The following is an 18,566-nucleotide window of genomic DNA, read 5'->3' as shown; positions in this document are numbered from 1 at the left end:
AAACAGTTCTGGCCCAATACGCTGCACCCACTGTCCTGCAAATCTGAAGACCATTTTGGACCATGACCAGTGACTGCCAATAAACTTGGAGAGCCTGCAATTTGTATGAAAGCTCAGAAGAGGCAGGGCAAAGCTGATCAAAGCTCCAAAGTTTCCTACATCTTTTTACATGTTTAGAAAGGGAACTGTACCCCCTCTATACCTCTGTAGAAGGTCCAATTCCTCTCACAAACAAAAACTGTTCTGGAACAGACCTCTCAAGGCTTGTCCAACTTTCTCCTGTGAAGACCACCTTAATTTATGCTGCTCTGCTCAGACAGGATATTGCTACTGAACTTCTATCAGACTATCTGGAGTATACAAGAAAACATGCATATTTGCACACATCTGAATCACTCAACCTTGCATTTGTAGTAACCATTGAGGAGCTATCTATTCATCTCACTCTGTCAAGCAGATTCATCCATTGCTGTTGCAGCAGCATGAGTAAGAGAGCAGTCTCTGTAAAACATAACCATGACTATGCAAAGCCATGCAACTCTTCCAAATCTTTTTGTTTTGCCATGTCTCCTCAGGCAGACAGCCTTTCCTGTTTTAACTCTGCTACACTTGGAGCACAAGAAGAAATAGCCAATGAGAAAGTTGTAAACCCAACCCAGAAGTATAATCAGTTTAAAAGGGCTATAAGTAGTTTTCCTCTTAGAAAAAAAAATAAAAAAAAGGAATCAACCTCAAAACCCACACACTCCTGAACTCCTTATTTCAGTTTGCTCTTTTCTTTGAGTGGGAACCGGCCAACTCCACATGCTGGCTAGATACCAGTGTCTCTGAAGAAATACAAGTATATATCAGCAGTCCCTTTAGGACTGAACCCAAATCGGATCTGAGGAATACTAGTTAGCAGTATGTTCACCACATTACTTAAAATTGCAATTTATCTGTAACCACGTCAAAAACAACCACTGTTCTGCAGATCCTTGTGGTCAGTTGTAGGTAGTAATTACAACTGAGGAGCTGGCAAGCGTAAATGATTGAAACCAACCATTTTAAGATCCTGTGGCAGTTTTTTGTTCCAGCCCAGGTGACACTGCAGCTGGGAAGCAAGGCACACCAAGATTACTCTCACTTACCTGCAGCCTCCCCTTGCCAACAAGGAGGGCACAAGGCAAGCTTTTCCTGCTAGGAAGATCAGAAATTTCCTGGTTTCTTGCAGCATGGGTCTAGATTCCTGGTCAGAGTCATATTATATATGAAAGCAAACTTATTTTTAGTAGTCTAGTGAAAGCACATTTCCATATGCTGGATGCTGAATGTTTACTGTTTCATTTCAGGGACACAAGATGAAATGACTAATTTATTGCATTACTTCACAAAATTTTTTACATTTGGGTAGATCACCCTGCAGTGCTGGCTGCTCTGCTGCCCCATATTAGAGCAATTTAAAAATGTGTCAGATGTAACAGAAACAAGTCAACACAGCTGGCTCCTGAACAATGCAGTCCTGCCCTTTCCTCCTACCTCCAAGCATTTACATGCCTTCTTGTGGTGCCATTAGTGTTCGGTGCCCACTTGACACTGGGACATTTACTGACCTAACCTGGGGTTCAGTTTCAGGCAGATCAGGTCCCTGAGTGCTAATGCTGGCTAGTTAAGCCAGCTTAAGGAGATCTTAACTCTATGCATTTTTGAAGAAATGAAAAAAGGCAGCCACGCTACTGACCAAACAGGGTATAGGTGGGACTTTACAATCATGGTTTAGGGAAATCAAACTTCAAGCTTTATTTATAGGCTAACAGCTACTGTATTTAAGATTGTACAATCTCTTACTGCAGACCAGAAGGGAAGACAAATGTGTACTGCAGCTGGCAACCACCTTTTTCTAAAGCAGCTGGCAACCAAAAGTTTGACAGGCTCATCCGAAGGATGGCAGCACAGCTTTGACACACATTTGTGGTACCTGCACCACTTCGCAGCTCTACACCACACAGAGCTGCCAGATCCCACCTGCACTCCACATGCTGCCAGCTCACAGCATCCCATGGCATGAGCTCTCCCAGTCCTGCTCCCACACCGGCTGCCTGGTGCAGACAAGGCTATAATCACCTGCTGCAGCTCTGCTGCGGAATGAAGCCCAACAAAGCTTTTCCTCTGTCCAGCACTCCATTGTCAGAAAACTTTCACCTTAGAGCTGAAGGCCTCTGAGTTCACCCCACAAGCCAGGACTCCCCAAAACTGATGCATGAGCTGACATAGTATGGGCCTCATTTCCCTAGTGCAACACTGAATACTGAAATACAAGAGATTAAATCTAAAAAAACACACACGTTTCTTGGAATTGTTGCCTCACCACCACTATCAATCTTAAATGGAGAATTTTAACTGAGAAGTGCAAAGATCTGTTAAACATACTAGATAATGACCTAGTTCGGAGCACCTTGAAACTCTGTATAACTTTATGAAAGGATACATTTAGATCCACAAAGGATAGGAGCAGCTTTCCAATGCTGTCCTAAGCAATGAGCCACAGAGAAATGGAACCAAGTTCTGAATGTGCCCAAGAAAACCCCCTTCAGCACATTTTGGGAGATTTTAATTCCTATGACCAAAATTCAAACTCCAGGCACATGGCTTCAGGCCAAGACAGGATTTTTAAAAAGACTTTGTTCTGCCCAAAACCTGACATGCCTCGAGTTCAAGACTGTTCTAGCTGCCGACTTGCAAGAGAAGCTAGGTAAGTGACCAGCAAAGAGTCAAGAGAAGAAAGAAGCAGGATGGTAAAGCATAACTGGTCTTACCAGCACAGCATCTTGCACTGAACATCCACAGACTTGCTAGAGCCAGAGCAGCGAGGCTATGGAGAACCAGCCAGCAGTCCTACTGTGAGCTCCAGTTTGCCATTCCACCTGGCGAGCCCAGACACCAGGGTTACAGGGATGGCTCTTAGATTAGTTAATTCCCAGTACTTCAGTTGATAGTACGCTGCTATAATACTACACTAAGTAAACAAAGACTGAGCTGAATGTTATAATCTCTTCCAGTTTAGATTCATTTCCCCTCTGTGTCCATTACTTCTATGAAACTAGGGAAAGAGTGAGAGCAACTGTACTCAAAGTACTTAGGGGTGAAAAAAAGGCAAGAAAACAATGTGTCTTATTTTAGGAATCTGAAAAATACTATTATCTGGTAAAGTACTGCAACAGATGTGCAATGGACACTTACGTAGCCTTCATTACAGCAAATAATTGACTCTACTTTGGACATCATGGCTAAGTCCAGCACCCAGGCAACTATACACTACCCACTAGTTTGATACAATCCTGGACATTAACAAGATCAGAAGCAGCTCATTCTGATAGGCAGCCTGAGAAGAAAAGCTCCATTGCAATTACCAATTTCAATTTCAAATTAGATCCTTATTCCATGAAGACAAAGCAAGCTTTAAATACCAGGAGACCAAATTCACTATGAAGCTCAACAGCTAAACGGGAAAGGTGACTGAAACCACTATTAAATATTTCTCCACTAACTGGAATTAACTAGGCGGGGGGGGGAACGACAGAAAAAAAAAAACCTTCCAAACTCCATATCACAGACATATTTCAAAAATCAGTGCTTTCAAATGACATATCTACAGCCTTTCTGCTATATACAGCAAAATGAAGTCTACAGTCAGATTGAGACTTCCAAGCTGAACATTGCTCTTACAGAGCAGAAAACCAACTAGAAATGTGGAAAAGCACAGAAGCAACAAACCCAGCAGGAACAAAATTCAATTAGGAAGTAGAAAGCAAGCTCAAACAAAAAAAAAAAAGAAAAAAAAAGGGAAGTATAGAAAAGGAAAAGAGTTAGGTAGCAGAGGGTCTTCAAGAGGCAGTGTAATTCCAGAATACCTAAAGTACCTTCTACAGTTAAAAATGCCAGCTTATCCCAGTTATTACGATGAAGCTATGACACTGCCATCTACTAACTGCCTGATGTGGATGGAGTTACTGGGTCTAGCAGCACTTATTTCCGTTTAAAAAATAAAAAAAAAAATTAAAAAAAGGAGAGAGATGAATCTCTTCCCCCATCTTCCTCCTCAGGTGTCCAGGTCCTATTTATTAAATTCACAGTTACATTCAGTCACACAAAAGGGTAATGACTGTTTCTCTACAGGCAGCTCTCAGAAGCTCCAGTGTGGAAATAAAACCTGAACCGGTGTCTGATGGGAGTAAATTAGATTTCTCCAAAGCAGAAAAGAGATAGAACAGAACACCAACAAAAGAAATGCTTGCATAGCCATTTATAACTGTTTCCATAGCAGTATAAAATACTTCAGTTGCTCTAAGTGCCAAGGATGACAGCATAACAAAAGACACTGTATGACAGGCTGCGATGCTTTCACAAACCAAGGCAAGATATTCTGGGTTGGGTACCACAAAAGTGAGGAATATGCAAAACCTGCACTAACCTCCACAGAAGTTTGGTCGGTGCCTCACTTTGACATCCCACAGAAACTCAGCCACCCAAAGTCTGGATTCATTTCCCTCTCCCAGATATCTTGTGACCTCAGCCCCCTTGGCCATCCTCACCCTTCACCCATTTTAACTTCTACAACCATCATGGTGGGCTATGCACAGTTACGCACACAAGGCTGCCACCTCTACCATATGAGATTTGGCTTACGCTCATGAAAACCACTCTACTGTACCCTTCAGTGCTGCCATTTTAACTTGGTCAAGCCCCAGGTAATATGTAGACCTGACACTCAGGACTCTTGTATTACACTTTGGATTTTATACTGATTGTCAGAAACAGATTATTTCATGAGGTCCTTTAGGCCAGTATTAAAAGCAAGCCTTTATTTTAAGGAGAAAGCAAGCTGCTCAGCTGTTACCAGTCTGAACCCGTAGTGCCTGCAAGTTCCTCCCACTTGCATGGTTGCTTTTGCTCCTGAAGGCGAATCCTTATTTTTGTGCTTTCTGTTTCCAGCTCAGCCTTCCGGATTACACTAGCACTTCAATTTAACACACTGTAGATGTGAAGCTGCTTACAGAAGCAAACATCTCTAGCAACTAGGAAAACTTTGTTTAACAAAAAATATACATGTTTTTGGTAATATACCTCATCATTAATAGACTTGAAAGACTAATTTTAAAAAGCATAAGAGCTATAATTTAAAATGCACTGTAAAAAGCTAACAGGCTAATTTCATAACTTCATCCCTAAAACTTGCCATAAAAGCAGCCACTCACTCCTGCAGCACTACATAATTGCTGCCTGCATTACGTATGCCAAAATAGACAGAGCAAGACAGTGCCTTGAAAATAACCCCACATCTAGTCACCACAAACTGTTCTTTGCATCAACCTCTGCTTAAGTCTCTTATGGCAAAAGAACACTGATTCTTTTACCTAATAAAACACAGTATAAAGTCTGTACTACTAAAATGTGACACTAGGTACTACATGCCCTTCAACTGTTTTCAGGTGGGCAAGGGAAAGGGGAAGCAAACAGATAGAGGCTCCTGATCCAGTCTTATCAACTATAGCCTGAGAAAGCAGGAAGAGTTATAGCACAGGCCACACCACCTCCATAACCTTCCTGCATCACACCTGACCAGACTGTGAAATAAGCCTAGCAATGGGTCTGCTTAAATCCATTGTTTGGATTCACTGTATTGAGTCAAGCCTAACAGAGCATGATCACAAAGACAACAACCTACCAGATCACCTGTAGTGCGGTAAGGAAAGACAAATGAAAGTCATCTCTGACTAGCAGTCCCTCCTAGAGGAACAAATGCATATTTATTAAAAAGAACTATACAGAATCAGGACATCACCCTTTTCAGAGGAGAGATGCCATGCATTTTCTCAGCTGCAAGTAAGCAATAATACAATAATACTATTTCAGAGTCTCCACCTAAGTTTCCTTAATCAAATGACTTTTACAAGCCTATTGACAATCCACATGTTCTCTGGATACCTTTTCTCCAGGTCGAATGCTGCCACATTTCAGGAGATTGATGTCGGCCTTGCAGTCATCCATGAAGCCACAGATCAACCGATAATCACTGAAGATAATGGCTGTCATTTTAGTGATGTACTGATGGCACTGGTATTCAGTGATGTTGCCTCTGTGATCTACCAAACATGACACCAAGAAGCCTTTACCAACTGGTTCATCTGCACACTCCTTGATCTGTTTAAAAAAAAAAAAAAAAGAATAAATACAGAGGCTGCAGCTACTGAACTTAACCTTTTAAAAAAAAAAAAATACTCAGAGAAACTTGCATCTGTAGCTTCAAAATCTGCTGGCAAAGAAACCCTCTAGGCTTTAGTTTGATTTTCAGAGTCAGAATACTTGAAAAAATTTCAGAAATAAGAAATAACTCACATGTACCAGTATTTGAAGAATGCAAACACAGCGACCTTGAGGATTATAAACCCTATTGCTCAATAATCATCTTTCATAATAATCACATTGAACCCCTGCAATTGCATGGATTTGTAGGAAAAATGCTAGTTTGACAAACCTTTATTTAGAAAGCTGAGCATATTACAACATCACTAAATCATACTTGGACCCCCATTAGCCACCTGACCTTGTACAATATAACATTTTGGCTAGAAGCAAGACTGATTCAAAAGTCAACACAATATTTATTGAATTGTTTATAACTTGCTGGAAGTTGAAAATTACTATAAAGAAAAATCCTCATCAAATTCATTTTTATCAAGCTCTTATAGGAACTGATTGTTGGTACTAAACCATTTTACTCTGTCCAAAAAAAATTAAAATCATGGCTAACAGAAGCTGAAAGCTGTGCAGGGACTGGAAAAGCAGTGTACATGAACAGACAGGTCCCCAGTATAAATCACAGCCTGCACTGTTCAGGGAAGCGGACAGTAAGGCCAAAAATGTCACCTTTGGAAGTAAAAGATGCAGGCAGTTTTGACAGCACCCTTCCAAAGGAAGTGGAAAACACGGCTACTTATCAGTTAAGGACACTCCCCGAGGAATTTTGTAATAGGAGCAGCGCAATGCCTTGCTCCAAGGAGTACCAAGATTATACAGACTCTTTTTAACCCCAGGAAGCCTGTGTTGAAGTACTCGCCCAGTTCTGGTGCCCCCTGTTCAGAAGCATGCTGAAAACTGCAGCCATAACAATGCAGGAAGCATACTTGACAGCCACTCACTAAAGTTCAGTAATGACAGTTTTTCAAGCAATAGATACACGAGTTCACTTGATTACACCAAAGATTTGTTCCTGTAAAAATACTGAAGGGGTCATCAATCTAAAGGCAGATCCATGGCAATCAATAATCCAGGCAGGTTCAGACACCAAGAAAGGGCAGCACTAAGGAAACAGGCAGGGAACCATTTTATCAGTTCTCAAATAACAAGTCAGAATATTTACAATGGAAATTAAAAAAAAAATAATAATTAAGAGCCATCTCTAGAAAGATATATTCCAATTCAAACAAGAATTAACACGGGGTAGCCTGTGACAGACTCGTACAGGTCAGAGCAGATGAATAGAACAGCACACTCTGCCTCAGCTTATGGGGCCATTACGTTCTACTTAGCAAATAAAACATGCAACATTTTAAACACCATTATTTGAAGGCAGATGTAGGCTGGTAGAACATTTTGTATTTAATCTATACTGCTATTAGAAAAACATAGTTACTAAGGTCAATGTAATTGTCACAAATAAGGCATAAAATAAGTTTTGAAGTGAGAACACTTATGAGTCATTGCAGGGTGAAAGGGAGAGAGTTGAGCAAGCTCTCTCCAAGAAAGCTGCATCTTTGGTTTGGCCCAACTTCAGCTTAAGTACCACAAGCCAAACTAGCACACAATGGCAACACGCTGTTTTTGGAAGAGCCTGGCTCTGGATAGCCCCACAGCCTGAGCCAGTGAACTGTGTAAAAGACCAAGTGATCACATTATTGCCTAGCCACTTCTGAAGCAACCACTGTTAACAGGTAGCCAACTACGATTCTAGATTAAAACTACTGCCAACAAACCTAAAAAAAAATAAAATAATCACAACAGTTGAGAAAAAGGTTGAAATGTAAATCTGTATTTTCACCTGATAAAGGGTGAACTTTTCAGAACATACTCAGCTGGGGCAGCCACCAATTCCCAAATGACTTTTACTAGAAATTACTCTTCCAGGTGTGTTTTGTTCTTAATACAAAGCAGTATTTAACATCAGCTCAGTACCCCAGCAAGAAAACACCTACCTGTTAGTGGGAATTAAAGAAAAATATTAATAGGCTAATACTGTATGTTAGCAGTATATGCCCAGTATATATCTTCGTTTCAATGAGTGTTGTAGAAATACCTTTGAAAAAATTAGTGGAATGGTTTATGCACCTGCCTCAGTATTAAATATCAGAAGATCAAACACATGAGACTATTGTTTCTTACTCAACTTTTCTTTTACTTAAAACCACTCACCAAATGGCAAAATATCAGCAGTTCATGTCATCATTCACCACAATTATAAGAGGAACACTGGTGGTTAAAGTACAGCTAAAATTCTGTATACCCTTCCCACTGCTTTTAGACATGATATCCCATATTTAGAGGGCATCATTTACAGCAATGCCAGACTGTTGCTGTATAAAAGTGGTAATTAAACAGACTGTTAAAAGAGCACTTTCAAGAATGCCTTGGTTGTAAAAAATGCTGCAGCAGCCATATGACACAAACCAGAACAACAATCTTTCCTACGATCGTAAAAAAAAGTGGGATTCAACAGATTTGGCAGTGTTTGCTTTTGGGAGCTACCAAAATCCAAACACAACATAACCCTTTAATGCAAGCTGTTTTCCTTCCACTGTTCCATCTTCTAGCCTTCTTATATTAATAATTTTCTTGATGTCTCCTTATACTAAATGATGGTTTCCCACTAACACTATTCTTACTGCAACTCAGCTAGTGTTGAGAAGGGGAAGCAGAACCCTAGCAGGCCATGAAGAAAAAGCAATCGTTTACCCATCAACTACACAACTAATTCCCAAATTTTTGCAGCCAGGCTGCTGTTGACACCCTCAATTTCTCAGATGAAGACTCTGTAAAGAATGTGGAACCACGTAGGCGACTCCATCGAAACAGGAGGACTTGGGTAACTACCCATCTTAAACCTGCTCTGAGCCCTGATGCACTCCTCACACCTAAGCAAGCCTGCATCCCTGAAAGCTAGGCCTACGGAAAATAAACTGCCAACATGAACTGGCATTGGAGAGACAATATGGTATTCACACAGTTGATTCTCTTTCAGAAAAACCTACTTTAAACACTACATAAGAGTCATCATCTAGAGCAAATTGAATTTTTTTAAAAAAGCAAGTTTACAGGTAGGTGAAATTATTCTGGTGGATATACAAAATTATGTTTTTCAGAGCACAGTTTAGCATCTGAAGCTTGCACTGCTGCGGAGAGCCTTGGTTCCACTGCTTCCCCGATGTCTAGCTGAAAACTACCCCAACCAGACCTCAGCTCAGTCAGCTCCTGTGTGGGGCTAAGCACACGGCCTCAAGGGCTCTAGAATGAGCACAAGGAAAGGAATTATCAATCACAGAATCACTTTGGTTGGAAAAGACCTTTAAGATCATTGAGTCCAACCGTTAACCAAGTAATCTTTGAAGCTGGACCGAGGTGTGTCGATGCTTGAGAAAAAGGACTAAATCCTAGTGCCACCTAAAAAAGAGTAAATTCCACAGAGAATCCTTGGAGTAATTAAACTTTGAGCCTTGAAGAAAATAAACAGTTGATTCATCATTTGACATCTACATGCTTATCCTTTCTGCTAGCAAGACACAATCCAAAACCAGCCTTATGTTAAGTTCAGTGGAACGCTTCCTATATCAACACTGTTATAAACTGTCAACACTTGATGAAGAGGGGACAACTCCAATCCACAGCAGATCTCTGACAAAAGGTCAGGTAAGAGCTGATGGTTTGTTGGTTTATAATTTTTTTTCCACTTGCCTCTTTGCCTGGCACCACTAAGGTAACCGGTCTTTTCTGCAAGAAGGTAAGACTTAATTATGCCTAGTAATATGCCATATAAGACTAGAGCTTCCCCAAAGCCAAAACATTATTTGCACCCTAATTCACCATCACAAAGAAATTAAAAAAACCTTTGTGTCACAATAGCAGCCATGCCTTTCTTCTGGCTTACCTCTGCAATAGTGGACTTGCAGACTTCTCTGGCCACGGATTCAAACTTCGGATCTGTAGTCAGGTTCAGCTTGTAGTTCCACAAGAGCTACAAAGAGAGTGTTTGTAGAAAGGGGTTTTAAGAACTTCCCATGAAGAATGACAAATATTTTGCTTCAGAAAAGAATGAAACATCATTTATTCCTGATCTCTATCAGCAGCCTTCTACAGCGCAACAATAAACGTAAAGTCTCCTTGACAACTTTGTCCCTTCATTTCTGCAATAATTTTCTCATATTGAACAAATTCAGGCTGTTAGAAATCTCTCCATAAGGTCATGAGCCGACTCTTTAAAAGGAAATAAATCTAACTACAACAATTTTATAACTAAAAGGATAAAACAATGAAAGCTGTAACTTGCTACCTGCTGCATATTTAGCAACGTCTCTAGCCCGCCACACCTTTCTGCACCATGGCTTGTCTGCTTGATATAAAACGATCTAACAAAAATTAAGCCCTCAACATGAGCAGATTTCATACTGAAAACCTAATAAAAACCTAGCAAGAAAGGAAGGAGACAATACAGCTGGAGAATTCCATCCGTGAGGGGTTGCAACCAGACAACTTTTTGGGTGCAGATATATTTCAAGCCTATACGAGGTTCTCTCTCTTGCTAAGCACAATGATACATTACAGGTTAGACTGCAAAACACCTCAGTAAGAATGACTTCTTCTAGGAGCCAGAGATTAGCTCATGTAGGAGTCTTGATGCATTGGGTCATCATGCAAGAATCAATCTTGGGCAAGTCACACTCTGCAGATACATACACATCCCAGATGTCCTCCTGAGGTACCATAAAGTAAGAATACAGGGTAAGATAGCAAAACCTCAGCCAATTAATATCTGGGATGTTGCCTGAGAAAAGCTCTATTAACTCATCTGTTTTTTTTCTAGGGATTTCTGTTGCATCTAAATATTTTTCATTAACATAAAGATTAAACAGCTTCAAAGATCCATTTCAAATACTTGGCCCTTGTGACAAAAATCAAATTCATATCAAAAAGATTAGCAGTTTGGTCAAACTTACATTGAAGTTTCAATTGTACACAGAACACTAGGAAAACAAAAACATGCTCATACACAAGGAAAGAAGTTTTACATAGTCTCCAAGATGGTGGAAGCATGCACAGAGAACTAAAAATGAAATCAGCACAACTGCAACATCTTCCACACCTTCTATCATGGCACTGGAGTTATGAAAAGTTAAAAAAAGGAGACGATGGAAAACTAGGGTATCTCAGAGGGAGTAAGCTGTAAATACACAGGATTAATAGAAAAAAGTGAATAAATGGGGAACCAGTCCTCACAAAGAATGCTGTAGACCTCTCCCAGCCAGGATCAGAAGAATAAGAATGAGGTCCAACACCGTAAGAATACACCTCTGCATCTGTAATCTTGAACTTTGAGGAGTCTCCAAATCAGATGCTCACCAAAGGAATCTTCCCACAGGCAGAAGGAAGGTTAAACTTACAGCTTTAAAATCCTGATTTTAGCACTAGGCAGTATTTTCCTAGATGATGATCAGCAGTTGTACTACCAAAGACTGCAGAGAAGGGCAAAGAAAACATCTGGACACAAGACGCCTCTCTCTGTGGTCTAGCTTTTGATCATTTCCCTTCAATTTCTGCCTCGAAAAATTCAGACTTTGCCCACACTTGCTATTCATGAATGGCTTCTATGATCCACACAGCAGCCTGACATCTGCCTTATGGCAGAGATGCTGTCACTTCATCCCGCAATAGAAAGGTCCAACTTTCGATTTCTAGAATTCTCAATTTCTTCTTAATTCAGGTATCTCCGAGGCATATTTAAACGTCAGGTAGATACAGTTTAACTACTGGAGTTTTCTCTTTCTCAAAAATAAAAAAAGGAAAAAGATTTAAACAGAAGCGTGTGCCCTTCATCCAATCCAACCCTCACAACAGAGAATTACGGCTGCCAATGAAGTCAGGCAGCACTGTGCTAAAGGTTAATTTGTAAACACAGTTGGAAATTAATAGTTGTACAGCATGGCTGGTTTCATTTCTGGAATATATCTTCCAATAATAAACCAAGATACAGCTTCTCAAGCATCCGAAACCAAAATGGTCACTGAGGCATGCACTTGTCTGTCTGCGTCCAGGGCTAACCAAACAATTAATAACACTGTGTATTCTAACAGAATGCAGATGAGAGAAGCCAAAGGAAACCTAATACCAACCTTAGCTCCAATATTTATTTTTTTTTTAAGTATTGGGATTTGAAGAGTCAGCTCAACAGCCTGAAAACTGGCTAACAGTTTGCTCACTGTTAAACAGTGCTGAGAGGGAATCTGTTCTAAAACCAGCCAAGTGGTTCAAACTGCCTCTAAATACCACACCCCCACAGCATTTTCCAAGCAAGTCTGAGAATTTAGCAGCTGTGAAAGTAATACAGAAGGCTTCAACAGCTGAAATTAAGAGTTTAAATTCAGTACTGCTCACATCTTTCCCAAAAGGAGCACATCATATTGCTCCCAGTAACTCACGGGAACCACCCCCCAGCTATAAAATAGGAAAGACATCTGCTATCATCCTCTGATATAGAAGTACGCTTTATAAAGCTCTTAAATATATTCCACTCTGAAGTCTCCAGTAAGATCACAGTGGCTATACTGAGTTAAAGAAGTCATCTTGTGCTCTTCCTCCATAGGCCAGTGTGGAAACCTAAATGTGTCCTGATTAAGGCCTTTTGCAAGCTACCAAACTATGCAAAATATCTAAGGTTGATAAGGGATAAAAGGTGCAAATGCAACAGTTAAAGACTAAGTAAACAAAAGTAATACTTACATGATTGCAGTCTGAAGAGATTTCATTATCTGGCTGAAAGGAGAAAAAAGGAGTGTCAGTTCACTACGCATGAGATGCACTTAACATGCAGAAGAGTATAAACTTACAGAAACTAACACACTGTCAGTTTGTTTTCATTATAAGAAACAATTTGACATAAGCAATAGGAATTTTAAAAGCTGCATAAAAAGTGTGATATCTAAGTACCAAAAAGACTGAAATAACAGGTACTTTAGACTTTTAGCTGTCTTAACTCTACAGAACATAAACAGCGCAAGAGTAGCAGCATTTATGTAGACACTGCAAAAACATAATGAATCCGCTTGTGTTTGACCCAATTGCCCAAACTAAAGCGGCAAAAAAGCAGCTGTGGGAAAACAAAGGTGTAAAGTTTAAAGAAAAATAAAAAAGTTTCTTGCGTACAGCCAAAGGACAAAGGTAGGACTCGCTTCCCTCCCACAGACTGAAGTGTTCTTATTCCCCATTTGAGAAGCAATGTATTTTCTTTCAGCTGTACACAGAGGGGCTGGTTCAAAGCAGCCCTGAGATTTATGCCTTCAACCATGATAAACTGGTAACATCCATTATTTGTATATCATTTCAAAACATTTGCTATATTCTCCCAGGGAACCACTTCAGAAAGAACTCTGGCTGCAAACCATCCTGTCCTCCCTCCAGCCTGAGTAGCTCCCACAATGGAGAACTCCCTGAAAAAAGTTCATACAAATCCATCTCAGTTCCATAGCAAACCAGCACAAACGCAGGGTAAAATCACCTGGCCATCACACCCACAGAAAAAAAATAAAAATCAATCCTGACTCACAATGTCTCTGCTTCCACTGATACTTAAGATGCCAGACATGGCCTAAAAGCCACAGACACAAAACCACTCAAAGCTTAAACACATAATTGACACCACCACATTAGGCCTCAGACATTTGACATAAGAGAATGAGCATTTCATCAGTTTTGGAAGCAAGCAGCCTACATCCCAAAGAGCTCTTCAGTACAAGAGTTTGCTGCTGCACAACATGTTACACCAACACTTGCACTGTTGCTGCTTCAGAGAGCACAAACACAAGTTTATGAGGAAAAGAGAGCATGGGAAATGTTTCCCAGTCCCTAATTACAGCCATTATTAACTAAAGCACTTTCATTTTGTATAGCAGGAAGTGGCAGAAATTACCTCTCCACTTAGAACATAAACAAAAGAGTACCTGAAGGATCACAGTAATTAATTGCAGTTTGGTCAGACTGACACCATCTAAAACCATGCCTCCCAAAGTAATCATAAATTTGAAAATCAGGATATCAACTTTTTTTAAAAGGCTGGCTTTTTAAAAGGCCTGTTTGTTATCCTCAGTGCGCAGAACAGATTCTCACAACTGAAAACTCAAATGACATCCAAATTACACCATTTTAAAGGAGCCTCTAAGAACCACGCTATTATGAACTTACCAAGTAGTTTTTTCTTCATTTTCTGCACCCATCCTAATTATTCAGCAGACAGAGGTTTTAGACTAAGACCATTTTTAAAAGCTGAGAGTCAGAATGCCCTCCACTGAAGTTGCTGTCTCAGTCTTTTCGTCAAGGATAGTTTATAAACATATATAGGTTAACGCTGTAATTCTCCTCTAGAGGACAGGACTTACTAACACATCCTGCAAGTAGAAGAATTTTAAGGGCCAGAGAGCACTCTCTCAAAACCCATCCTGGTTGCTTCAGTTATTTTTGCATCCTCCAACCCAGTAACCTTTGCTTCAGATCCACCAAAGTTTAAAGCTCATTTTTTTTCTGGAAAGATGAGCCCAGGAAGATAACAGACCAGTTCTCACTGACCTGGGAAGCTTAAACAAGCTTTTCTTGAAATACACAGCATTAAAATACTGCACATTGAAATACCAGCTTTCCCTGTACTCTGCAGCAAACCCCAGCTCTGAGAAATCAAGCCTTATTCTGAGAAGAGTAGTGGAAGTAAAATGGGACCTGAACTAAGCTTTAGTACTGTATGCATTCACAGCTCAGTATGTAAATATGCAAAAGCATAATATCTAGGCAATAATCCTTTAGCTACTATCGCAAGTGTACGAGAGGTTGGTTCAGTGGCAATGCTGACCGGCTTCTCCTAATTTAAGTGTAGCAAAAGGAGAAAAGTAATCTTTTTTATCTTGTCTCTGATAAACTGAAGGGCTGAGTTTGAGGGAGGGGAAGAAAAATCTCCCCAGCGTAACCCACACCAGTTCTGCCTTTGAGGAGCCTGTGGCCCTCTATCCACCGTAGCCACCCAAGAAACCTTCTAAACGAGCAGTTTCAGAACAGTATGCTTGTGTAGTAAGAGCCATGAAAAAAAGGTAAGTTTCAAATTACAACTAAGAGAAGCTGAGGAGCAAGAAAAGCTGCATTTCGTCATTCCCACGTGGTGAGCTTGAGGAACACAGATGCTCAGAGACCCCCAAGGGCGGGGCAAAGAAAGAGAGCAGCCCAGACCCACACCACATGCTAGTCGAGGCATTTGAGGAAAGGAAGCTGATGGCAAGGAGGATATTCCACCAGTTACCAAGGGAGAAGGACTCCTCTTACATCTCCTAACTGAAGGATTAAAAACAGACTTTACAGAAAGTACATGTGCCTCTAGGCTCACAGAAGCTTTTGCCGTTTAGCAGCTTTGGTGGGAATACATTGCCTCCCTTTGCAGTTCTCTGAAAAGCTCTCCAAACTCCTTCACGCACTAGCACTCATATTCCAGGGTATGAGCATCACTTCCTACCTCCCAGGAAAAGCAGAGTTTAGAACAAGTACAGCTATAAGAAAACCTGAACAGAAAAAGCATTTCCTTCCATTCAGTCACATACAACAGACACAAGTCATACTGCATTAGTATTGTGAACTCTACAGAAAAATTTGAAAGGTTTCTATGAAGTCACATCACCACCAGGCTACGAGATCGTCAACACCGTTGTGTTTAGAAGTGCCTGTTCTCATCCACCAGATCTCAACTCACACAAACAAGCCGTGACAGCCATCCCTTTCTAAATCTCCATTTCAGCAGTGCTATAAAACTAGGTCAAAACTACACAGCAAGTGAGCAACCCACCACCACTACCCAGGCGCAAGGAGGCACAAGGTGCTGGTGTTTTAGCTGCTGAAATGAACAATCATGCTGGTTCCCAGCAATACTTTAGTTGTAGCTGTATCACGAACCAGTGCCACCATGTAGTAAAAAGCACACTGCCTAGGTGCAATTCCTGTCACCCTCACAGCCTGAGTGAGAGCCCTTTCAGCTGTGCATAAAAAAACAGACTGGATCTGGTCTTATTCCATCACATCCTAAAAAAATAATTCACACCACTGGATTTTGAAAAGCAAGGTAAGAATCCTAATCAACTATGTGGATGAAACTCAAGGTCTTGAGAGAACTCTGCAGAGACTATTTTAATCACCAGCAGCTGCTTGACCTTCCTTTCCTTTGCTCCCTGGCAAATATCACGCAAATAGAAGAGTCTCAAGTCAACTGCATGAGTGCCTTTATTCCCCAAATTTAATCCCTCCTTAGAGCAGAACAGGGGATGACAGGGGATGACAGCAGATGTTTCCACTACTCTTAAGGCAAGAGTAGCAGCGCACTTGCTGAAAAGTAAGGACTGGGCATATTTCAAATACAAACTATGGATAATCTTCAGACATTGAAGACAACGGACTTTGGACCTGCCCATTCAAGCAAAAACCACCAAGAACCAGTGTGAGCAACCCAGCAAAATAAAAAGGCAATTGGGCAACTGGCTTGAGGACAGGAGGAACTCCATAGATGCTCTCTCACTAAATTCAGGAACAGATTGCAAAAAGAGCAAACAAGTCAATTAGGAAAGTATGGTAATTAAATCAGCTACCTTCCCATGAAAGAGAGGGTAGGCAGAAGTCCAGCCAGACTGCGGGTGTTCCCCAGCTTACTGCACTGTCACACATACAATATGCTACAGAGCACAGTGCGTATGGATACACGGTACAGGCAGCTCATGGTTCCCTGCCACAGCATTTAAGTTTTCCACTCTGACCTAAAAAACACATTTATCACTAGCATCTGTAGAGAAACTAGAGCAGGCCTGCTGACCCAGGAGCTTCTAACGAGGAAGCAAGCAAGATGATAAAGGGAAAACCGACTTCTTAGCTGTGTCCTTCCCACAGGTAACACACCCAGACAGGACAGCAAGCTCACAACACAGCACTTCAGTCTGCAGGTATCAAGCTAGCTAGACTTGCGACACCAGAAAAAAGCACAGTCTAGATGCAAGGTAGAGTTCAAGGAGACATCTGGGGGAGCCACACTCCTGCAAACCTGAACCTGATCCCTTCCTGAGGCAACCACTGGAAATTATCCCACAGAAGAATCTGTCGAAACATGAACAGATACAGTAGTCTAGGCAAGAATCAACACAGCTTTTGTAAAAGTAGAAAAACCACACATCGCACAACCACCCATGCTTCAAATCTACTGAAACATCCTGGAGTTCTGTGCCAACAAGCATATGGCTACAGTAAACCATTTTCACACATCCTGCAATCTTGAAAGAGTCATGTGTGATAAAGTTAAAACCAGCGATAGCGATAATTTAAGTTCAAAACAGATGAGAAGACTTCGTAATCTAATTACACATTTAGTGAGCAATGGAAGTTAAACTTGTTAAAGCTGAGTCTGAAATATTCTCTAATGCCAGTGAACTGTCAGTACTAAAAACAAACCCAGTGTTGTCATGTCAGGAAAAAAAAAAAAAAAAAAAAACAACCTCTACGCTTACCATTCATGCTTTGAAAAAAGCCAGTTTGAGGCATAGTACTGTGCCTATACCATGCACCAAGTTACCAAGCTCCAAGCTTCCATATACTTTGCTTATTTCACGTAAGTAATTTTTTGCCCCACTTGAGAGCCACAACCTGCAACACCGAAAATCATTTGGCCAAATAATTATTTCCACATTGGTTGGGCACTCCTAGTTTATGCAAACTTAGTAGTACAAGTTATACACAAACACCTAACAACTGACTCCAAAACATACACAGAACTTGGTGTATGAAAGTCAAATCATCATGACCAGCAATTTCTTTAGCCACCCCCCCCACATAGCCACCCCCCCCCACACAAAGCACAAGTAGCACATCACACCAAATTTTGCAACTGTTTTTCACTGTTTTAACCAAATTCTAGATTCCACAAACTTTTCCACCTATGCTGACATTTTATATCCTCCATCAGTATGATACCATTAAGACAAGTATGCCCATTCAGAAAAGGTATCACAAAACAAAAACAGAAAACCCCAGCACAAAATGTTGTATGCCCTTCTGGTCCAGCAGCCAAGGAAAAAAAGGAGGCAAGGATGAAGCGGGCCTTGTCCACTTGTACTTTGAGGATCCAGCGTTCAGTATCTGCTTCAAACACCACGAAAGTATAGCAAGTTTTACCAAAGCTACACAGGAAAGGATATGTAGTCAACAGAATTTTAGTAATTGTTATGTTTTGCTTGTTTCACATTTGCTTAACACTAAGC

At 40.8% G+C, this 18,566-nt stretch overlaps 1 protein-coding gene across 1 annotated transcript in view; it reads right to left on the bottom strand.

Moving 5' to 3' along the window:
* GLG1 (golgi glycoprotein 1) overlaps positions 1–18,566 on the bottom strand; it is an 86,957-nt gene that overhangs the window by 34,516 nt on the left and 33,875 nt on the right. Inside the window, exons 2-4 of the mRNA XM_056360625.1 lie at positions 13,024–13,056; positions 10,178–10,264; positions 5,965–6,180 (exon numbers count right to left, since the gene is read on the bottom strand). Of these exons, the coding sequence (XP_056216600.1) occupies positions 5,965–6,180; positions 10,178–10,264; positions 13,024–13,056 (336 nt within the window). The remainder of the gene's footprint in view (positions 1–5,964; positions 6,181–10,177; positions 10,265–13,023; positions 13,057–18,566) is intronic.

This window comes from Falco biarmicus, chromosome 15, assembly GCF_023638135.1.
Source record: "Falco biarmicus isolate bFalBia1 chromosome 15, bFalBia1.pri, whole genome shotgun sequence".
In the NCBI taxonomy this organism is placed as follows: domain Eukaryota; kingdom Metazoa; phylum Chordata; class Aves; order Falconiformes; family Falconidae; genus Falco; species Falco biarmicus.
Note: the sequence above shows the minus strand (reverse complement) of the source record. Positions and strands in the feature narration are given on the sequence as shown.